Below are 26016 nucleotides of genomic sequence, written 5' to 3'. Positions count from 1 at the left end.
TAAGCAACAACTGACTTTAATCTCTGAATATATATATATATATATATATATATATATATATATATAAATACATTATTATATATTTATTATTACATTTATTTATTTATATTTATTATTCATTCACATAAATATTATTTTTTCAAACATTATAAAACCACTACACCAGATAATTATTAACAAATAAATATTTAAATCCACCAGATGCAGTTCAATAAAATGTAAGAACATTCACCTATCTGTCTGTAGCACTTTCAGAGCTTTAACTCTATCATCAGAAGACCAATTTTAATAAGTACACATAAAAAAAAATATTTAGTTACAGATATTTTTATTTTTTAAAACCACAATATACCATATTTATTCGAACACACTTTTTTCTTAGAATTTGAGAGAAAAAATAAGGGTGCGGGGTTTACTTGAAACATAGCCTTTGCCCAGGATAATTTATGTAAACGTTTTCTTAGAAGTACCTAAATTCAATCACATAAATATAGTTACATTAGGCTTTCGTTTATCAATACCGGATGCCGCTTATACAGAATACATCCTTAATTATTAACATCCTGTTCATATTATCGATAGGAACGAAGTTACAGTATTTTTATAAAACTGATTCATTCTGTATAGGCTGCATCCAGTTCTAATAACACTACAGATACAGTATCAGTTACTCATCGTTGTCTTGTCTATTCGCCATAGGCATTGTACTGTTTGTGTATGTGGACGGTTATGTGCATTTTATCTATTTAGTTTATCTTGTAAAGTTTAATACAGTGATTTATTTTAATTACGGCATAAAAATGAGTACAAAAGGACAGCGTCTACAATCGTTTACAGTAAATGAAAAACTGCGCGTTATACAAGAGGCTGAAAAAATTGGCAGGAAGAAAATTTGATATAGATGAAAGCTGCATTTGAGACTGGCACAGAAAAACTTCTGGAAGAAGAAACAACTTCTGGAGAAAGACACTGGTAATAAAAGGGCTTTTCGTGGCTTAAAACCAAAATACACAGACAGAGAAAAAATTGTATGACTGTTATGGAAAAAAGGAAATGCGGTTATGCTGTCATGACAGAAATATGTCAATCATATACTCATGAAATCACTAAATCATTGAATAAAGTTGATTTTAAAGCAAGCCATGGATGGATAACATGATTTTTTGCACTAAATAATTTGTTGATAAGATGAAACGACCATTTCTCAACGACTTCCAGATGCTTATGAACAAAAAATATTACATTTTCACAAATACATAATAAATCTTAGAAAAGATAAAGGCTATTTGCCTTTTCAAATAGTAAACGCTGATCAAACCCCCGTTTATTTTGAAATGCCATTTGACAAAAAAGGTGAAAAAAGCGTTACGATTTGCACTGGTGGTAATGAAAAACAAAGGTGTAGTGTTATGCTTTGCATTACTTCTGATGGATCAAAATTACCTTCGTACATTGTTTTTAGAAGAAAAACTCTTCCTACCGTACAGATAAATGGAGTTATTATCAGAGCACAGGAATCAGGTTGGATGGACGAAACCTTAATTTTTGATTGGATCAGGTGTGTATGGCAAAGTGATCAGGAGGTTTACTTAATAAAAAAAATACCAGTATGCTAGTAATGGATAGTTATCGGGGGCATATGACTGATAAAGTGAAAGACATTTTAAAAAAGGGTATGACAGACCAAGTAATATTTCCAGGCGGATTGACATCTCTATTGCAACCACTAGATGTCTGCATTAATAAACCATTCAAATCTGCATTAAAACAACTCTACAGTAAATGGATGGCTGATGAAAATTTCTTTTTCACGCCTACAGGAAGAATCAAACGCCCAGATTTTAACCAGATTTGTGTTTGGATAAAAGATGCTTGGGAAGGTATTTCCACGGAATGAGTAAGGAAAAGTTTAAAAAAATGCGAAATATCTAATGAACTTGATGGTAGTGAAGACGATCACCTTTGGCAGAGCGACGCAGAGACTACTGGTAAGTCTTCTACAGACATTGACAATGACAGTGATAATCAAAATAAAATCCCATATTAAAAAGTGTATTGAAATGATCCTTTTCAACGTGATGCTTTCTTTTCGTTTTACTGGCCTTCCTTTTTCCTGCTTAGCCTCCGGTAACTACCGTTTAGATAATTCTTCAGAGGATGAATGAGGATGATATGTATGAGTGTAAATGAAGTGTAGTCTTCTACATTCTCAGTTCGACCATTCCTGAGATGTGTGGTTAATTGAAACCCAACCACCAAAGAACACCGGTATCCACAATCTAGTATTCAAATCCATGTAAAAATATCTGGCTTTACTAGGACTTGAACGCTGTAACTCTCGACTTCCAAATCAGCTGATTTGGGAAGATGCGTTAACCACTAGACCAACCCGGTGGGTTTGTTTTACTGGCCTACTGATTCTGAACTAAATTACTTATGGTAATTAATTATTAATGTAATATTAATATTGTAATTTAAATGAATGAATTAAATGCTTTACTTTCTGAATATTTTCGTATTTACATATTTTTTTATCATATCTGTTGCACTTTAAAATACCCGTATATACTCAATTTTTAATTTTTTTATTTTAGTGTATATACATACACTAATGTAGCAAAAATCTATATATATATATATATATATATATATATATAGTATGATTAAAAATTGATCTGAATTTTTTTATTAAATTCTTTGTTTTAGAAATTTGTTAGCTGTGTCCTTAAATTCCTTAAATTTATTATCACCAATGTATTGTTTCGCTAAGTTATTATATTTTTTAACTGTAATGATAATGGTGTATTTGTTTTCTCTGATTTTACTACTAAAAGATTGTTTATATTTAGTTTTATTCTTAATTTGTTTACTGATAAATGGTTTATTAGTAAATTTAGTATTTTTAATTTTTTGGATATTGTAGCTGGTAACTTTTTGTAATTGTTCATTATCTGTAGGATTCATTCTGATAGAATTTATTTCAGAATCTACAATAACATTATTGGTATAATAGTTATCTGGAATAAAATCCCATTCTAGACTATATCCTTTTGAACCGAATGCCCTTAAGTTAACTGAACTACCAAAAATTCTTAAATTAAACATCCCATTGCGACTTTAATCAGTTTTAAATGTGCCCCCTGTTATATTATATCCAAACTAATACATAGCATATTTAGGAATAAAATGAATCTACCTAATACTTGTAATATAAAAAATGGTTATGAATTAGTAAATAAATAGCTTAAATGTAAATAAAAACACCAGAATGGTTAGTTCTGACATAAATAACATGTATTGTAAGCATACCTATAGACCATACCATAAAAATATTAACAAAACTATTTTGAATTTAATAACAGATATTACATGCACAAAAATACCATACTATGGGATTTGCACCATTAGAAGTTATGTCAGAAATATATTTATAGAATTTTGAGAGTAAATTAATACATCGCAGCATTCATATACATAAAATTTTAATATGGATATGCTTTTAACCGTAAAATGTATCCAAAAATACTGATATTATGTATTTTTTTCAGATTATAAAAATTACAACTGAACTCATTAGTATGGAAAAATTGATAATTAATAAATAAATTAGAAAATAAATTATTTATCAATCATAAATTGATAAATAGTCAATTAGAGAATGATTAATAATAATTACAAAATGATAATTCAAATTGTTAACAAATTGTTCAATTCACTTTTCCCTTATTTTACTCCTGCTAATGAAAGTTATGAATAAATCTTGCACTTTTTGATAACAAACTTTAACATAACTTAGTGCTCCTGACATTTTTTTTATTGAATAGAACTGATAAGTCCTCATTCATCATTAGTGTAACATTGTGTTCTCTTCCAGTAGTTGATAGAAAAGCACTGAAGGCGTTAAAATATTTTTCAGTTGAACCCATGGTTGATTATCCCTCAATGATTTCTTCAATGAAATACCAGGACCCTGTGGATGGAAAAAGTGTATTATTCAGTATTCCTCTTCATTTTCATGTATTTTGACTTGAATGTCTTCGCGTAACCACCACTTGCCATAGTATACACAGCAGACATAATTTTTATATTTTGGCTTTGGTAAGCCTACAAAACAAACAGAAACACTAATGTCCTTGTGTACCAATACTAACGTAAACGTTTCTGATTTAGAGGTCATCCAGACTTTCAGAATACATTTCTGACTTGGAACATAACTTGAAAGATTCTTCTTTCTGGGGCTCTTTCAATTACCTGTTTACAAGAACTGAAGTATTCTTCAGTCTCTTGAACATCTTTATTAGAGAAGAAAATAAACATTATACTTTTAATATTGTCTTTGCAATAATTGTAGATTTCAGAAGGTATAAAAATTTGATTATTGACTGTTATTTAAAGGCTTGCTGTAGTCACAGTCCTTTTTACAGTTCCACCAATACCATCACACGGTCCTTTTCCATGGTATGAGGAAAAAAAATGTCATTCAGTGGCGATTTCAATATCATCTTTGTTACAAAAATTTATGAAATTGTTTTTGTTTTTATACTGGGCTGAGGAGTCGTCATAAAAATATTGTTTAATGTGTAGCAACAGTGTTTTTACTTAATTTATAACTTGCTTTTGGAAGCAGAAGAAGAACACTGTAGTATTACTCGTAAACCCCATTGAGTAATAAAATAAATTTTAAGTGATTTTAAAGTACATAAAAAGTACTTACTGCTGTAAACATTTCAGATTTTTGCCATCTGTCCCACATGTGGTTTTTGGGCCCCAGAAATGAGACATTTTCAAAATCTTATTTGGTGGGCATTTTTTTTAATGGACACTCAGTAACAGTCCAATTTTTTTTTTTATACGTATTACTAGTACCTGAGAGTTAAAAGGTAAAAATCAGGCCTGTTACCTGAAAAAATCAGCCCTTCATTATTTATTTTGGACCAAAATTTGAAAAAACAATTTTTTAACATAACTTTAAAGAAAATGAATTTTGAGTACACTAAGATGAAGTTTTATCTTTACTCTTTCCAAAAAGCCCTTTTTGACCCTCTGTATAATGTAAAGTAAGAATGCTATACAGCTCATGGAAAAAGTGATGAAAATGGTTGTATTTACGTGTTTGTGAGTAAGAAAATAATCTATTGCTGAAGAAAAAAATTTTTTATATATAAAAAAAATATTTTTTGGCCACTGCAAGGTGGGTAGTTATCATATACCAAATATCTCAAAATCAAAAATAGTGATGCAATAAAACTTTTGAAAATTTGTTGAATTAAAATAGAATACCCCTGTTCAGATTCATTTTTTCTTTGTCCTCTTGCTTAAATGTAAACATCTCCTGTCATCTTTCTTCTTATTTGTTAATGAGCCAGCTGGTTTTAATTATTCTTAGATTTATTAATGTATGAATCTTTACTCTCCTTTAAAATGTTGAAGAAATAATATAAAAATGTATCTGTATTAGTCAGAAAGTTTAATATTTTATAAATGTGTAATTAATGTAAATATAAAAAATAATGTACAACAATAGTTACAATAGTTTCATACTTTTAGTTAAGTTCACATTTTTAAATATATATTAAATATGCTGTCTACCTAGAACAGATGTAGAACTAAGTAATGTTATTTCGTCAACATTTTATAGGAAAGTAAAGATTCATATATTAATAATTCTAACAATGATTAAGACCAGTTGGTTCATTAACAAATAAGAAGAAAGAAGATGACAGGAGATGTTTATATTTAAGCAACAGGACAAAGAAAACAAATGAATCTGAACATACTGCCCATAAAAAAAGAAGTTCTTTTTTCTTATAATAACATGAGAATATCAATATAATATAAAGTATATATATCTTATACTAACACAAATATGAATTATATCATTAATATGATTCAGTAGCACAAGATAAGTCAAGTATATTTATTTTACATTTTTTTATCAATATAATGTATAACAGTGATCACAAATCAATGGCATTGTGTAAAAGTAGTAATGCAACAAGAATAATATAATAAGAATGATAATTCTAATGTTCATAGTTTCATTAATTTTGATATGATAATCATAAATATGTAACAATAATAAGAATAATCATAATGCTCAAAATATTAATAACTTGTAACAATATACGTAAATATATATTCTTGGAAACTAGTACCTATAATCTTATAGTGACTAGGATTTCTTTAAATATGTTGTTTGTGACACAAGAGAAGATGTATCCAACGGTCTGAATTGGCTAGAAAGTGTAAATAATGATGACTTATTGCAAATCTAGCGACTTATTGCATTTAACTTGTATCTATTATGCTGTAGCAACTAGGATTTCTTTAAATATGTTGTTCATGACGCAGGAGGAAGATGTGTCCAATGGTTTAAATAACCATGGTGCTATTGGTTAGAAACTGTAAATAATGATGACTTATTACACAGTTAGTGACTTATTGCATCTAATATAATATCTTTGGTGTGTGTGTTTTTTTCATTTTGTATGTGTTCTTCGTGTTGTCTGTAGTTGTTCTTTGTGCCTGTGTGTGTGTATGCACATGTAATGTAGTATTAAAATTAGTCTGTAGAGTAGAGTGTTAGAAAAGCATATGATTAAGATATAAATATACAGAATATTACATTATAATAACAATATATAACATTTGAAAGCATATTAATAAAATACAGTAAATAAATTACAGTGATAAAGTATAGCATCAGTTAGAAAAAATATATTATTTTAACAACATTCTCAATTAGTAACATGTGAAATATTTTTTTATTTTATCTGTGTATTTTTATATTTTATCTAAATATTTTATATTTTTAAATATCAGACACTGTGAGCAAACACAACTTATGCACAGGTCTTCGGAGCTGATCATTAGCAGTCTTTAAATTGACGACTTGAACTAATTGGTCAGGACCGGATAAACTTTAGTGATAACTCCGAATTTTCATTGCATTTGTGAACAGTTCTACTTCGAGATTAATACTAAGTTTCCAGTAGACAGATTACACAAAGGAAAATTCCATTTATTTCTCTGCTGGAGATAATGAAGATAGTTCTTAGACCATCGTTTCTAGATTGATTGGACAAACTTTTGGAGTAAATGCCAACGACCTAGGCAGTTAATTTCAATTTCTTTGTAATCTGGTTCAGGTAAAGACATAAGTGGACAACCAACAAGAAAATGTCCAGGCGATAGTAATTCTGGGTCCCTATGATTTGAAGAAACAGTAAAAATGGGACAAGAATTAAGACAGGTTTTAACTTGTGTTAAAACCATATACAATTCTTCAAGTTGTCCTGCTACACGACATAGATAATATTTTACAATTTTAATTGCGCTGTCCCATAAGCCACCAAAATGGAGCGAATAAGGTGGAATAAATGACCATGAAATGTGGCTGAAAAGGCTTAAATGTTTGATTTTAGATTTTCCTTATTCAAATAAGTCATACAAAATATTCTTGGCAGAATAAAAGTTGAAACCATTATCTGAAAATATTTGGGTAGGAATACTTCATGAAATAAATCTCTTGAGTGTTGCTATGAATGATTGTGCAGTCCAGTCCAAGACTAATCCTAAATGAATTGCCTTGGAACTGAGCCATATAAAAAGTGCAATATAAGATTTACTTAAGACTTTGGACCTCTGTCCGCCATGATGAATTTTAAGCCGACCTCTGTAGTTGCACAGACAGAATGGACGAGGAATGAAAGGTGGTAACTGACCTAGTTGTTGCATTTGAGTTTTTGCGTTAAAATGAAAACAATTCAAACATTTATTAATGATCAATGAAATGCTTGTTTTAGCATTTAAGATCCAGTATTTCTGGCGTAATGAATGATGTGTCAATTGTATACTAGAATCCAAAAGACGTAAATGCTCAGCAGTAATAATTAATTTAGTTATATTTGCCTTTGAGTGTAGGATAATAGGATGTTTAGCTTGATAATATATAAAGAGTGCTGTAATCTAACTTCCATCATAGTTCATAATAGTCCTAAGTCACCCAGAAGTGGGTCAAGTGAAATGATTTCACTTTGGTTAGAAATAATTTGATTGTTCTTAAGTTTATTTAATTCATCACTAAAATGTATGTGTTGAGACTGTTTTATGAAAAAGGTAAGGGTCTGATTTAATTCCCTTGTAGTTAAATGACCAGCGATTTGTTTGGACCAATTTAATTTAAGATTGTGCATAAATCGGAAACAAAAACTAAATGTATAAATTAAAACTAAAACAGTGTGTACTAAAGATATAAACGTACGTTTTTCTATGAGTCATTCTGGATCTTTACTATAATTATTAAAGTTAATATGAGTGTTTAGCCAATGAGAAGAAAATTGTAAGAGCCAAGGAGGACCACGCCACCAAAGTCACATATTAATTAATGTAATTGGATTACAATCCTTAGACAATACGTTAGTTGGATTTTCCATAGACTTAATATAGTACCATTTAGCATTTTTGGTATTTCTTTGAATTTCAGAAATTCTATTACTTATAAATACCTTCCCATCAGACAGATTTCCATGAATCCAGGACAATTCTATTGTTGATTCTGAATACAAATGTATTTCATCAATATGCATATTCAGAGCATTTATTACCTTTACTAATAAATGTGAGAGGAGTAAACAACCAGATAAATTAAGCCTTGGTAGTGATATTTGCTTTAAAGAAGCAAGTCTTGATTTGGAACAAAGTAAATTACATGAAATTGTTTAATTAGAAAATAAGGTTCGAATGTAGATACAACACCTGTAACTCTTTATGGAGGTCCAAAAATCTATGTATTTGGGTTGAGTTAACCTCAGTTCCATGTTGAATTTAATTGGACAACTTATCTTAATTAGTTCAATTAAGATAAATTGTATAATTTGTTCCATTGAGATAACATCGTTGTGGGTAATCTGTCATCCCAATTAATTTTAAGTTGCCATAAAGTTTTCATAAAACATATATGATAGAAAACAATAGGACCAATAAGACTTAATGGGTCAAATACTCCTACAATAATAGAGAGAATAATTCATTTAGTATTAATAGACTGAGTAATTTGAAATGATGATCTGTTTGTAGAATTGTTTCATAAAATTCCTAAGGTACATAACTATGTTCCTGGGCAATAGAACAAGAAAACAATATTACAATTATTAGAAAACCATTGATGAAATGGAAAACCATAACACTGGAGTAGATTACAAACATCAACCTTTAGTTGGATAGCTTCATCTACGGTCAGAACCTGAAAAAAAATCATCAGCATAAAAATCATTTCTAATAGCATTGCATGCTAATGGGAAATCTCTTTGGATTTCATTTAATATTTGAATTAGGCATGTAGTGGCTAAGTATAGAGTAGAAGCGGTTCCATATGTTATAGTTCTAAGTGCAAAATGTTGTAGTTGTTGATCTGGAGATTCGCACCACAAAATGCGTTGTAAATTAGTGTCGTAAGGTTTAACTAGTATTTGACAATACATTTTCACAATGTCAGATGTAATGACGTAGTTATGGATTCCAAATCCAAGTATTATTGAGAATATATCTTGTTGGACAACAGGCCCAACTAATAGTGATATTATTATTAAGAGATAAGCCATCAAAGAAAACTCGCATTTTAGTAGTCAGACTTGTGAACTTAAATATTGGGTGGGGTGAGGTAAGTAATATATATCTGATTCATTAGTTAATAAATCATCAGAATTAAGTAATGACATATGACCTAATCTTAGGTATTTGTGCATAAAGGCGGAATATTCCCTTTTAAAATTAGAAATGTTGCATAATATTTGTTCCAGATAAGAACCTATTTTTAGCGTTAATGAAAGAATTACCTACCCAGATTTTATCGGATTTATGTGGTAATGAGACGATAAATCTGCCTAGATTGTTCTTAGTGGTATTAAGTTGGAAGTGTGTCATATATAGACGTTTCATTAACTGAAATGGTGAAACATCAGAATCAGTTTCATGAATTTTCCAAAAATGTTCCAAGTATAGTTGAATGATATAAGTTTTTGTTGCTTGTAAAAAGAGATGTAACAGTATTATTATGTTTAAATTTAGTTGGAAGACAACTGCTAAAAATATGTCCTACCTCTTGAATAATAGGATACCTTGGATCTTGAATAAATTTACGAGGTAATATAAGATTTAAATAAAATTGGGCTCTGATTAAAATATCAATATTATTTGATATGTTAAATTTAGGATCTGCAAAGAATAGATTTTGAGATAGATTAAAATGATCAGTTTCAAATGTATGTAATGGAAGGTTATTAGTTCCGACAAAACAACACAATGAGACCTTGAATGAAAAGTTTTTGTATTGTGAATGCAATGTAAGTAGTACAATATAATCAGATTTGGCTAATTCATTATTTATGCCTGAAATAATCAAATTTTCTTTATCGAGTTGATTTAATCAATTTTATCAGTATGAAAGAGTTTGTTGTGTCTGTTGACACAAATGACATGAGTTATTTGAGTAACATTGATTGTTACTATGACCTTTGTGAAAACATGAGAAAACACTTATGTTCTAAAAAGTCTCTTTGTTCATCATTGCATAAGTTTAAAAATTCTTTGCATTTTTGTAATTGATTGAAATTGCAAAACAAACAATGTTTAAAATTAGATCTAGAATAATAAATAACATTATGTTGTTTATGAATCTTGTTAACGTTTGAAGTAGGATGTTTGCGATGAAATTTAAATGCATTGTTGTAATGTTATCCTTTAACATTTCCAATACTGAATTGTGAGTTTATAGTACTTAAACTAAGATTTTCCAGGATGTGTCATCTGGCCTCAAGAAATTCTAGGAACTCTTGAAAGTTTGGACAGCCCTTATTTGATAATATTTCCTTCCATAACCTGACAGTATTATAATCTAGTCTTGTTAGAAATTGAATTACAATGAATTCGAATATGTTAACTGGAAGTTGCATTGCTTCAATTGAATTGAAAAGTGAAGAAATGCCATTAATGAATTTAAATAGAAGATCTGATGATTCTCTTTTTTAAAAAAATATTTTTAAAATAAATATGCATTAAAATATACAATCATAAATTTCTAATCAAATAGTTGTATTAATGGCTAAGGCTTTGTCTCTTAGTGATGGATGTAAATAATGTAATTTTTAATATTTGTTAAATCTTTTCAAGTGTGGATTAAATCATTAAATAAATTAATAAAGTGAGGCCATTCAAGAATGTCACCTTCAAACAATGGTAAATTGATTATAATTTGCAATTGTAATTGTTTAAAAGCTGTGTCTACAGAATGTTCTTGATTATTTACTCTATGACGACTATTTATCTGCGAGTAATCCAATTCTTGTAATGGAGGCCTTAATTGATTTTCTTTGTCATAATAATTTTGTTCTTTATCCATAATAATTGCAATAACTAATATGGCCAAAAAACAAAGTAAAACTAAATTACACAAATAGTATTATATAGATAATGATATTAACGTAAATTATGAACCCAGATTCAATGTAGTGAAGAAACGCCAAAATAATATTTTCGTTCATTCATAATTTTATTATTGAAGATCACCAATGAAAATTGAATTTCCCAAACTGCAATGTATTTACATATATAACAATATTAGAACTTCACATATAGCGATATTTCACATAATAATTTAATTATCCGGTCTTATCCATATTTTTTAATGATCCAGTCTGGAGGACCAAAACTAATGTACCCCATCTCCTGTCATCTTCTTTCTTCTTATTTGTTAATGAACTAGCTGGTCTTAATTATTGTTAGAATTATTAATGTATGTAATTGTTATATATTATATAATGTAATTATTGTATATATATTTAAAAATGTGAACTTAACTGAAGCTATTGTAACATAATGTAATGATTAATTCAGTATAAATTTAAAGTAAATAAAGGAAGTGCTTAACAATAATTGGTTGTCTGGCAATTACTTAATGTATACAGTTTACACAACCGACAAATTACTCCACAGCTGAATTGTTGTACACCCCAAATACAAACTAATTAAAATAGTTAATCAAATCAACAAGAAACATACTTAATTATTATCTATTAAGAATTAAGAAACCTCCATGAACAGTACAAATATTTTACTTACCAAATATTTATTTGAAATTCTCTCCATCTGTGATTAGAACAGGTTTTATTTAATGATTTTATTGTTATTGTGTAAGATATTTTAATTTGTTGTAATGTGATGATGTGTTATGTTGTAAACTTGTAGAAGAATATTTTTATACTTAGTATATATATTATTTTATAATATATATATATATTATATATATATATATTATATATATATATATATATATATCTTATAATAATGTACATTTGTATGTGTTATATTTTGTTATTTAATTTGTTTTTCCCCCACTTGACAAATGTTTAGGTTTTATATATTTGGGTCACTTTTTGTTTTAGTGGTTCCTTTCTTTTAATATTTTATAGAACTACTTCTTTTTAATAGGTTTTATTTAATAAACATATTTTTCTTTATGTGCAATGTCCATTATTGAATGTTGGCAATCATTTGAGCAATTTCAACCTTGTCTACAGCTGATGGGAGTGAAGATCTGGTTGATCCAATGCTTCAGATTCTTCAGTCATGAAATTCTGGTCTTGGATTTCAACTTTCCGTGAAATACGAGGTGCAGAAACCAGCACTCCTCTGGATGTGTCTCACTTTATGTGCATACTCCAGGTTTTTCCTCTTAATAATCTTAAATGCCTAGTACATTCTCATAGTGAATCTTGTATCTTCACCTAATCATTGCCAGTAATTGATAGACCACATCTTAAAGGCATCAGTTTTGTTTAATTATGCTTCTGATTAAATCCAAAATTTGACCCTCCAGCAGCACAGAGACGATACACAGCACTTAATCTTTCTCTTCCTGCATTTAAGTATAGCTGCATAGGACCTTTTTTTCACAGAAAAGCAGATCTGGCTTTTTCTTTATTCTTGGAAGTGTGACAATTTTCATTCAAGCAGCATCCTAATTGTTTAAAACTTGATACCTATCCAAGAGAAATTTTACTGATAAAAAGCCATCACGAATTTTATGTCTGCTTACTACTGTATATTTTGTCTTCCTTATGTACAGTTGTAATCAATAGCAGCCATTAACAACTTTCACTCTATTTAATGAACTATCATCCTAAACAGTTTGGCAGAATTCAATAAATATATTTTATAACAACAAAATAATCTAAAACAAAAATAATTCTGAAATCGAACTTTAAATATCACCATCAGAAAGCTGATAATTGCTAATCTTAAATTTTAGAGTTCACCACCAAATTACAGACTTAAGAATTATTTGTAATTTTCAAATTATAAAGCTTTAATTTGTTCCAAACTTCAGAATTGAGAAAAAAAGTTTAATTTTCTTCAATTTTGGTTGAAAATATCTTGAATATTAGAGTGATATCAGGCTATTGCCTAATCATCTGTTTTTCATTTTTCCAATTCAATCCAATGCTAAGTGATTATGACAGTAGAACAAAAAAAATGAAATATCCTCAAAATGTTTATGCTGAATGCATTTTTCATTTAAAAAATTTTCTGCTTAAGTAATATGGAATAACCAGATGAATAAATTTACAAAATAAAAACCTATTCATCTAAATAAGATTTATTTGATGAAGAGTAAGGTAATGAAGTTGAGGCTCAAATATATCCATACAATATATGTAGTACATGTATTACATCCATACAATAGATCCACGTAATACATACTTCACTATTACAAACACATTTACAATAATATTGTGACCGTATATTTACATATAAATATACAACTGATGGGGCAACTACAATCTTTGGTACTGTGATTAGCAAACATTTTACAGTACTGTTTTCTTATCACTGTATTGCATTTATTAAAATAACCTTGTATCATGACAACATAACATGTAATGTAAGATACAGACAACACATTATCGATCTAATTTTTTGAATACTGCGTCAAGAAAACTGAGTATTTTAACCTTTTAATTATTTCTTATGATAGAATATTGTTAAATATTGTATGATATAACATTCACATTGACAATGTTAATATTAATGCTGTAGATTGTATAACTTCAGTTAGTATGACTTATCCCACTCTTCACACATGTTACTTTAAACTAATATCTGGAGATAGGATAGTTTGAATGGAATTTTACTGTTTTTTGTAGAAATTGCTCAAGTGAGTCTTTTTTTTTTTTTAAGTAATTTCTCATTTAATCATTTAAGGTTAAACCCCTCAAGTGAGATTAAGCTTTTCTTAATAGAGTAAAATGTAGCATATAAGTGTGATGCGACCTTACCTTTTGATAGATAAATTTGAATTTCAGTTATGAATAGATTTAAAAGACAGATCAGTTGATCAATGTATAAGACCATGATGATGTAGGAGTTGAAGGCTTGAAGTGTTTTATTACCTAATGGAAGTAGCTATAAAATGCTCTTGAAATTATGGTATTGCATATGAAACATTCAGTAAGTCAGTATGAAAGTAAATCAAACCCAGATGACAGCGTATGACCATCACCAGTTGCTGGTTACCTGGTAATATTAAGAAATGGAAGATTTAAAATAAGCCATGATACTACTGTCTTTAAAGATTACTTAACATTAGTTAACTCTTCTAGATATTGCAGATCCTTGACATAATTTTAATGTCTTTTATATTAGAGCACTAAAAAAAGTGAAGTTAAAAAAAAATTATTTTGTTAATATAAAAAATTACTAAATTCACAAGATATTTCACAAAGATTTTCACTAATTTCACAAGATACTTAGAATAAAAAGTATCTTTTGTTAACAACAGATTTTTTAAAAAGTCTTCCATAAGGATGAATTGCTACATCACCTTCATTTGTAACATAATTATGTATTAGCTATCTGTGTTATTTGTCTGTTTAACATAGTTGATAATAACGTAACTACTTAGTTTACTTTCTTGCATGCAGTTGTCAAAAATTGGCCAAATCCTCAAGCGTCATGTATAAGATTCATTTTAAAATCCGCCTTCTCCATCACAGATCATGTATTTAAAGCTTGCCTCGTCCTTAACTCCAAGTTTATACAATAGCATTTCATCTGTTTGGGCAGAAGATCTTTCTGAACCGTTTTTCAGTAAAAATTATATTTTTTTCCTAAAAGCACATAAAAACATGATCTATAATAAGAAAGTCCTCTCAGTGTAAGTAAAAGTGAATTTTTTCATTTTTTATATTTTCCTAGTGAGATAGAGGCTACTAGACTGAGAAGGAGGGTCAGACCAGCAGCTGGACTCCCATTAATGTATACTGAATCAAATAGCAGCAACATCTGTTTGTTTCAGCTCTTCTCATTCAAGTTTTCATTGAACTTGAATTCTATTTTTTCTATACAAGTATGTGTTTGTGGATCTTTAACCATATAATCTTTGTTGAAACTATAATTATTAGTATGAAGTGTTTTATTTTTTCAGGTGCAGAATAGTGATTTACATGAAACATTCCATAGTCAGCTTGAAAGAGCAGAAGATGGTTTTTCTTTGGTTGCTGATTATTTTGGGCGTGGCATTTTCAATAAATTCACTGTTATTAATGATGCAACACTAAGTAATTGATTTAATTTTTCTTGTTTATTGTAAATTGGTCATTATTTTCTTTTAATTAAATTTTCTTGAAATAGTTAAGTAGATATTAATTGAAAACATCAGGTATGTGGCAAGGTAACATTTTCTTTAATTTGTTGTTTCTGAACTAGGTGGTGTGATCTTTAAAAGTTAGAAAATATTTTTATTTTTTTATTTATCAAGAATTCCAAATAATAAAATTTCTGTTCTTACATCATGGAATTATTGAATAAAGTAAATAATTATACAATTTTTTTTCTCTTAATTACCATCAGAGACACTAATGGCAAGTGATGAATTGCTATATTTTTCCTTAGCTTGTTATTTATTTAATGATACTTGGAAATCTCTTGTTTCTATATTCATTAAATTATGTCATATACCTTTAATTAGACAAGTAATAATTTAAAAAAAAAGAAGATAAATGTAATTTTTTTGTTCTTGATTATAGTATATATGACTCATTTCAGTAGATGTCATCGATTACTACAATTTTTTTGTATCCAAATATCATATTTATTACATATGTAAGAAACTCAGATATATACATGAAACATTTTGCGCATAAGATGTGCAAGACACACCCAAAAAATAACGGTGTAGGTTTTAGGAAAAAAGTACATGTAAAATTTTCAGTTGATTTCTATTTATTTTTTATGTAGTAAAAATAAAATAATAAAATATATACTTTAAAATTAAATTGTCATTAATTAATTATTATTATATACAAAAAATATGGTGCATTGATAAACACAATATACAAAGACTTGCAGGCACATCTAAAATAAAAAAAGAAGAAAGAGCCTATTGTAGCAATGTCGTATGGTGATTTTAAAAGACAAGCAAGTTAAAACACTAATATGGTAAATCTGAAAAAGGATTCTTACATGTTTTTTAATCGTCATTGCTGTTTGAATCTCCAACTTCAGAAGGGGTATGACTATTGTCCCGTATGGCAGTGTCTTCATTTCTATCCAGGCTGTTAGAGATACAGCAATTCTTTAAGCTCTTTACTATCAAATCATTTTAGTTAAGATTCCATGCAGCCAAGATCCACTCGCATATTAATGTGAAACTCAGCTTTTTCAGTCTTCCTGTAGGAGTTGTTTCATGGACTGCAGTTGCCATCCACTCGAATAAAAATGTTTCAAATGTGTTCTTCGAAAGGCCAATTAACATTGAGTGGCTGGAGTAATGACATCATTCTAGAAGGAATACAAACTTGCTTTGTTTTACTTTCTTGAAACATTTTTTCACATTGTCTATTACATGTTCATGGAAACTATCCATCACTAACATAATTTTCAATCTTAAAAGAGCACCAGATCACCTCTCCCACACACATTTTACCCAATTTAAAACTACTGCATTATTCATCTATCCTTGTTCTTGGCACCTAATGACAACAGCAGGTAATTTTCAGCCTTTCGAAAGGTTTTACTATTAAATAAAATAAATAGTGAAAGTCTTTTGCCATATGCTAGTATTGTCAAAATAACAGTACTGTATTATAATACTGTACAAAGCCAATTTTCATAGCCACAAGCAAACACTGACAGCATAATTGTTTAATCTGCTGGTACATAAAAGTAAACTGATTGATTGATTGGCATTTCTATCTGCCCTATTAAAAAGTTATTTTCTTGTTGTAACTGAATTACATGTCTCTTGAAGGCCAATAATTTTTCTTCAAAGGCATGCAGCAAACGTTTGACAAATAGATATATGTTTTCTTATTGATAATTCATACCTATTCGTAAAAAGATTCAATCATCGTTGACTTGCTTTAAAATTTGGTATTTGTAGCTTCCTCATGATTTATGTGGCTTTTAATTGTGCCATTCTGTTGAAACAGCAAATCATTGCTAACATATATCTTGAATATAAGAAAACAACTGCTCTTCTACTTGAAACTTTTGAATCTTGTCATGAAATACGCTTCTACTTTTATTGCTATTTGTAAGCTTTTTTTCTTTTTCCAATCTCTTATATACAGTTCTGGAATATCATATTTACGGCCTGCTGCACAATTACAGATTTCCTCAGCTAAACGAATAACGTTTAATTTTTTGCTGACCATAAATGAATGCAAAATTTTACAACTCATTTTTAGTAACTCACTTAAAGTATTAACTGGATAAACTTAGTATAAGTATAAACAGAAGACACAATCTACCTTCACATGACTAAAACAAAATGAATACTGTAATAATAATTTATTTATATTATATTTACTGTAATGTACTCGTTTGTATATATTAAACAATGTACATTAATGTATATATATATATATATATATATATATATATATGTATACTAAGTTGCCTCTAGACCACTTAAATTTAATAAATAAATAAATATGGATGATTATGTTAATTTTTTAAAGCTCTTCATGCATTTGTTATAGTCTTTTGATTATCTCATGTTTTCTCCTAACATGACTGCAACAATACTTATAATTCCTGATTGAAAGTAGTAACAAATTTTTCTAAACAGAGTTTATGTTATACTCTGAATGTTATGTTATATGCATTTTCATTTTTATGAATCTTCTTTTGAACATACTCTTTATTTCTCAGTTCAAATTCATCATTTTATTTTTCAGTTTGAATTCACTTTTTTATGGATTACCTTTCATTTTCCATTCCTTTTTCTGTTTCCTAAATAAATACTAATTAATTATTTTTCGTGTTTATAATCATATTTCTAATGCATTTTATAATGGTCACCAATTTTATAAGTGTTAATTTTTAATTTTTCAAATCAGTTTTTTTTTTCAGGATCAAAATCATTTTCTTCAAAACTTGATACTGTGCAAGCATTGAAAAACTAACCAATATGTCACAATCAGTTGATATAAAAATTCAGAACCCAGGTAATATTACTTTGTAGAATTTTTCATCAGTTGTATAACTTTTTTTTCAGCTTAAATTGGCAAATATTTTATTTCATTCTTAATATAATTTCATACATTTATATAATTTTAAAAATTCATATTTAATTTTCAAACATTTGTTTAAAATATCTAAACTTAAACTTAGAAAATGCGTTCATTTAATTTTTAGGACAATTTTTTTTATATTGTGTTCTATGCATCCAATTTTAAATGTATAGTACCAAAGTCAACTTGTCTATACACACAAGAAAAATTTCATAATTTGGATTGTAATTAATTTAATATTTATGATGTTTATATAATTTATTGAAACTGAGATTTCACAGTAGATACTATTTTACTATATTGTTTCCTGATTTGAGGTCTTTAATGTTAATTATGCTTGTAATCATTTGATCTTTTTTTTAATGTTTTTCTAAGGAATTTTTCTTAGTTAAAAGTAACATCAGGCAGTCATTTTTTTTTTGCAAGGGCAATTTCAACAAGATCCTTTTTCAGTAAAAATTTAATGTGAAATTACATTATATTGTTTTAATTAGACAATTGAATTCTGAATTACGTTAAAATTTGTTTAGACAATTTTTCTTTGTATTGAAACCAAGCATATTTTTTCTTTGACAGTGTACATCCGTGCATTTATGTTTATTGTATACATTGGCATATGTTGATATAAAGACCTGTTTAATTGACACTGAATATCAAATGAGTTGAGTATTTACCTGGTCGTATTGCTTCAGCTAATATGTTAGGATGATCTTTGTTGGATGAACTACCTATACTTGCACATTTATTTATTGTTTTTCTATTAAATAATCTGACAGTCTTCTTAACCATTCAGACTTCCTTTACTGTACAAGAGACTTTGATTTTGCAGTTTTCATGTGGCTGTTTCAGTGAAGTTAATACACAGAATGAGTTGTAGTGTGTGTGAAAATGCCATGTCTGAATGAAGTAGACCTCTTATGACTCCATAACGTATTCTCACGATCCTTCCCTTGCTTGAAACATTTTTGCAGTGCTCTTTTAGAACGGCTACCAGCTGTGCTCTCATATCTGTCGTTATGTACTTCCAGTTTTTAAATCAGGAAACATTCAGCAGCTTCTTCAACCTAAGGAAACAACAAACTATCATAAGCAGTTATTTCTGTTGAATAAGGAGACAGGTAAACCTGAGGAATTCTGTCTCTGACAAGAAATCCTGGGTTAGACGTGACAAATGTGAGTTTGTTATCAAGGTGCAACTATCACTTGCATTGTATTCCCACAGGTCTGGCCTTTTTTCCTGATTTGCAACACAATGATGACAGAATCTCCAGACAGTACTGTTTGTTGACAGTGTGGATGCATATACATGATACACAGCTGTACAATAGTCAAAAATAAAACCAGCATTGTTTTCATTTTGCTCCTCACCTAACTTAATTTCTTTTGTCTTGGGAGATGATTGTGTCTTCCACTGTGACAACTGAACTTTTATTTCTGGGTTGTGCCCATACACCCAATATTCATCACCAGTTATGGTCAGAAGAAAGTTAGTATTACTGTTGGACTTTACAACATCCTGTGCAGTATAAAAATGTATATCTTCCTATTCAAATGAAACCACTTTTGTGACAGATTTTGCAACCACTCTGTGCATATCTAAATCATCTGTTAAATTTTTGTGTTGTACCATTACTAATTCAATGTCATTTGCAATTTCGTAGATAGTAAGCTAACTATTTTCCATTATCAAATTCTGCATGTTATTAATGAGGTTTGGATTTTGGCTTGTTGACTGTCTACTTGTGCTAGTTACTCTCAGCTGAATTTTTGGTATTTTGAAAACTGTAATACCACTCTTTAATCTTTGTACAGCTTCATTTCCAAAACCCTGTTTAATCTTACAAATTGTTTTGCCTTGGCAAGACAAGTCATGTATAAAATAAAAATGTAAACGCCTACTACACAAATACACAGTAGCTGCTGAACAACAGAAACCATGTACAAAAACTAATTGTACACAAGTTTTACTACTCATACTCATACCACTTATAATATTGAAATACTTTTCCAGGAAAAAAAAATGTGGCTGGATTCTTTTTGAAGACTTAGTGTATGTAATGTTTTTGTTTAACCTCCAATGGGCTATAAAAAAAAAGATACATTGACATAAAATGATTTTATTACTAAAAGTTGAGTAGTATGTAACTTTTTCTTCTATATAATCACCAAAACAGTTGACGCATTTGTCGTATCATGACACCAGCTTTCCGATGCCCTCTTCAAAGAAGTTTGCGATCAGTGAGGTAAGGTACGTCTTGACAGCCTCCTGAAGTAGTTCGTTGGTGAAGAAGTGTTGTCCACCCACCCATGCCTTCAATTCTCAAAAGAGGTGAAAATCACTAGGTGCTAGGTCTGGATTATACGTTGGATAGTTGAAAACATCCCACTTGAATTGTTTGAGAAGATGTTGTATCATGTTGGCACAGTACGATCATGAATTCTCATGGATCAAAACCATGCCGGACAAGAGCATGCCTCCTCGTTTGTTCTGGATCGATCTGCAAAGGTGAGATAAAGATTCACAATAAACTTCCTTTGTTATGTTGTCCTCTGCTCTATAAAGTTCACCAACAAGACACATTTATTGTTCCAAAAAACTACAGCCATTGTTTTCCTGTTGCTCAGTGTCTGTTTGAAAGTTTTTGGCTTGTTTGGAGAAGTTTGCATCCACTGCTCAGACTGTTCTTTGGTTTTGTGGATTGTGATACTGGATCCAAGTTTCATTGCTGGTAGTGATAGACTTTAAAAACACCCTCCTCCTCATTATTGTAACATGAGAAACTTTAAGGCTGATGACATTCACTGCATTATGATCGTCACTCAAATTTTTGGGACCCAACATGCACACAGTTTCTGGTATCTTAGGTCTTTAGTCACAATTGTGTACAGAGAAGACCTTGGAATCTCTGGGAATTTTGCAGAAAATTGACTTATCGTAAACCTCCGTTTGTCACGGACAAAATCATCAACACGCTCAACCAGGCAAACAGTAGCAACAGACTTGGGTCCTTGCCCACCTTCATCATGGATGTACATTCGCCCTTCTTTAAATTCCCTACACCATTTCCGTACACTACCATTACCCCAAGTGTTTTCACCATATACTAGGCTCATTCTGCAGTAGATTTCATCAGTGCTACATCCTTCTGGTTGCAGAAAACATATTACACTTCACAGTTCACAGTTGGCGGGAGCATCGATTGAAACAACCGTGTTCAATTGCTTGTATCTCGGCCCAGACTAATGCATTGGAGCTGGCAATGGCAGTGGTTGTGGTGGGGGCCGGTGAAATCACACATCGTGCAGACCTGGCTCCCGCCTATCTCTTGTTTACTTAGATACACAATTGTAGGTTGAAAAAACAGCCCTTATATAATATAAATAAATAATGTTCTCTCTCTCTCTCTCTCTGTGTCTGTGTGCGCGCGCGAGCGCGCATATGTGAAAATCCCGATAAATTTTTATTATTGACTAAGGTTTTAACTTCTTTTAACTTTTTGTAGAGAGACCTAAAGAACTTGGAAAACAAAAATTATCATTAGAAAGGTATAGTTCTATGTTAGAAGCAAATTTAACTCGAGATCAACATACTGCCTTAATGCCAAGCACTGATTCTCCAGAAACACCTTTAATGACTGTTATCTCAAATAAACAGAATACAACATTATCATTGCCTGGAAAGAATCCATTTGAGGATGATGAAGATTACTCATCAGGTACTCCGTTTGATGATGATGATGATTATGATAAAAATTTAAATCCATTTTCAAGTAAGTTAAATGTTATTGTTGACATGTATGTTATATGTACATTTGTATTATATTAAAAGATGGTTCACTATTAATGTAATTGGCCTGTTCAAGGAAATTTTCAAACTTTCAATATGAAAGATTTAATAAATAGTAATTAAATTGATTAAACAGAAAAGTTTGGCACAGCTGCATATATGTTAGACTAGAAATGTAAATGGCAGTTTTCATCAATTTGTGATTTAGTTCCTAATATAAAGTTATGAGTTGTGATTTATCTCTTTACAAAGCGGAGAAAACTGAACAAATTCATTATTATATGCACAGTGAATTATGAAAAATAAATGTTTTAAGGTTACACCAATTTGTAAATTGCTAACCTTATTCTTCTTTTTCCTCATATTTATTGTTTGCAGACCTATTTTAGATGAATGGCTGTTTCTTTGTATGTCATAACTAGTATCAACTTGCACATAAAACTTGGTATGAAAATTATATTTATTTCATTTCATTTTGTATACTATACAGAACACTCTGTATATCATTAGATGTTATATAAGTTACTAAAGTTGAACATGAATGTGAATAAGTCAGATAATGGCCATTATCTGGAAAAAAAAAACATTGCCAGTATACATTATATATGTTAAAATCACAAAACTATTTCTCACAATTTTGAGTGGCGTAAAAGTCATTACCACCATTACAATTTGAAAACCATTTTAAAACTATTATTGGTTTATATCACTAGTTTTTCTATGACAGTTTGGGTTGAAATAACCTACTAAGGAGGGCTGGGACTGTTGTTTTTTGAAGAAACGGTTACAAAAGGGATCTTAACTAAAGGATAGAAATAACCTAGAAGTTTGTCATATGCTATTTCGTTTCTAAAAATCAATTTAATCATTTATATTTCCACCTTGATGACGCTGGGCCAGACTGTGGTACCTCAGGCTGTTAGTGTATTAATGAAGAAGTCTGACATCAGAGTTATAAGACAATGGATTTTCATAGATGTATTACCAAAATTACCATTCCTTTTAGGGTTATTGAAAGATACGATGTATGCCGTTAAACCAAAGATGCTTGAGAAATTAAACAAAAATATTACCTATTTGCTTCAGTATGTCTTCTAAAGCAGCTACTCTTGCTTTCAAAGAAAACTTCTTGTTTCAGTATTCTATGCATCTGTACAGACATAAACATTTTTGAGCTCAAATGTTCAGCAAGGTTAGTTGTGCATTAGTTTTAGTCGATGAACTGTGATTTTTGTGCCATTCTGTATTCTTTTAGGATTATAAGCTTTATTAATTAGAAAAGAGTCAAAAATTGTTTTATAAATTTTTTTCAGTTAATTTTTAATTCAGCATTATTAGTGTTGAAAAATATTTTGACGTTTATGAACAAGCTCTTCAAATGGCCATCAATCTCCCCATAGACTTTATTAATGACTACTCAGTGAAAGACTATTAATAAAGACTAAATCAAAAAGTATTGTACAATAATTAGCAATATCTAGTGCCGTTTTTTATTTAAACGTGCCTGTACAAAATTGAGTAATCGCTGTATTTCAGTTTACAGTTATATCTGTATGTAACATTTAAGTGATTCATAATGTAACTTGTATTGACGGAAAAAATATTATAATCAGTTTTCTTTTTATATATTTATTTATTTAATTGTTAAGATTAAATTTGACTACATTAACAATAATGTTTAAATATCAAAATGTTTTGTAGGTTATAATTAAAAATCAAGACTGAATGTGGATTAAAAAACAACTTTCCACCATTGAATTCTGTTTCATACATTATTTAAATTGGTTTTATTGATATTGATAATCAGTAAAATAGAGTGCGTACTATGTTGAATTGTATAAAAGTGTGTGTGTGTGTGTGTGTGTGTGTGTGTGTGTGTGTGTGTGTGTGTGTGTGTGTGTGCACATGCATGTTTTTATATATGTATTTATATAATCAAATAAGTAATTACCATGTTGACCACTGTGTTGATAAAATTTAATATTATATGAAATAATAATATGTTTATTATAAAACACAGTAATTAGATAAGATTTAATCATTTAGAAATTAATATAGTAAGTATAACTTTCATATTTCGCATAATATATATATATATATATATATATATATATATGTTTTATAATGTATATAAAAGCCTTTTCTTAACGAAGTTTCTTTTTTAAAAAACCAAGTTTTTATTTTATTTACATATAAAATTTATAAATGTAGATATTCTTCGTGTAATATTATTTTGTATATACCTTCCCAACATAAATTTAATAAACAATGTTATGTGTACATGCTAACAGTGAGTTCAAGAATGAAACTTTTCATTACATTGTCATTGTGATGAAGTGAGTGCAAGACTGAATAAAAATTACACAAAAGATAAAGCCTTCAACATAATAACATTTCTTAGAATTACTGCATTTCCAGGAATAAATTCCAGTAATAATGCTTACATGTGCTAAGTAATATATTCTAACTATAATGTAATATAATATTCTACTATAGAAGAATATTTTATTCCACTATAGAGAATATTCTCTATGTTATAATTATAATTATACACTAATCTGTTGTTGCAAACTATCAATTTGCAATGTGCTGTAAGGGCTTCAATTAATCTTGTTTAGATTTAGGAATTCTGACTGACTGAGATACAGTTGTAATGTTTAAATAAGTGGTATCCACTACATTTTTAAAAAGATTTAAAACTGAGCCCTGCAGTTTTGCATTGAAAATAGAAATCTTTTATTTATTGAGCTAAATTTTGATGTTTTTTTTCATTCCAGGTTGATTTTATTCATCATTCAATAAAGAATAGTTTTCAATTTCAATTCATATAAACTAGATAATTTATTTTATATAGTATATATGCAGCTATCCATTGTATGTAATAAAATATGCTAATGATTAATTTTTTATTCTATAGTAATTATATTTTTTGCACAGTATTTTATTTATCCTTAAATATTTCATAAATTTTTATAGAATCTGCATGTTTGTATATTTTTGCTTCTTTTCTGATAATTAATAATAATTGTGCATTATAATTTTTATTTATTTTTCATTTAACCCTTTAGTATTTGTTATCTTGTCTTTCATGTCAAGATTAAGTGATTAATTTATAAATCTTTTATACTTAATCAATTATTCAGTTTTATCATATAATGCATACTAAGCATTTGGGCAGAGTTGATAATGGGTTTTGATTTTTTTTTTTCAAAAATTCCTAATCTTTAGTAATATAAAAAATTTAATAGTATATTTTTGTATGTTATTGGTTGATATTTAAATTACTGTATAAAATATTTAATTTGGTGGTGGTTAGATATTTAAACTCTGACTACTTTTTAAGAAAAAATGCATATTCAATAAAACTGCAGTTAGCTAGGTAAATGGAAACAAAATTTTTCCTCAGCTCCTTAAATAATTATATTTCTTTTTTCTTCTTGAGAGCCAAACAAATACATACCATAATTGTTTTAAATAACTTATTCACTAGGTAAGCTTAAAAGCCTGTGTATAGAAATACTTTTAGCTTATCAAAAATCCCCAAGCATTATTAGGATTTGAAATCAGAACCTTCCAGATGCAAGGTGAAGATCAGTCCATTTTAAGGGTTAAAAATCTACCTGGATTTTTTTTATATAGAATTTTACTCTGGTGGAT

The 26016-nt window shown here is 29.0% G+C and overlaps 1 protein-coding gene across 3 annotated transcripts in view; it reads left to right on the top strand.

The window, feature by feature from the left end:
* LOC142322373 (vacuolar protein sorting-associated protein 11 homolog) overlaps positions 1-25390 on the top strand; it is a 68723-nt gene extending 43333 nt beyond the window's left edge. Inside the window, exons 6-8 of one of the 3 annotated variants that reach the window (XM_075361380.1) lie at positions 15482-15614; positions 18412-18506; positions 25137-25390. In XM_075361380.1, the coding sequence (XP_075217495.1) occupies positions 15482-15614 (133 nt within the window). In that variant the 3' untranslated portion in view covers positions 18412-18506; positions 25137-25390. Of the gene's footprint in view, positions 1-15481; positions 15615-18411; positions 18507-22075; positions 22122-25136 lie in introns of those variants that run through there. The other 2 variants (XM_075361379.1, XM_075361381.1) reach the window with 2 other exon arrangements.
* The last annotated feature ends 626 nt before the right edge of the window (positions 25391-26016 follow it).

The sequence above is a fragment of the Lycorma delicatula genome, chromosome 3 (genome assembly GCF_047948215.1).
Source record: "Lycorma delicatula isolate Av1 chromosome 3, ASM4794821v1, whole genome shotgun sequence".
Classification (NCBI taxonomy): domain Eukaryota; kingdom Metazoa; phylum Arthropoda; class Insecta; order Hemiptera; family Fulgoridae; genus Lycorma; species Lycorma delicatula.
Note: the sequence above shows the minus strand (reverse complement) of the source record. Positions and strands in the feature narration are given on the sequence as shown.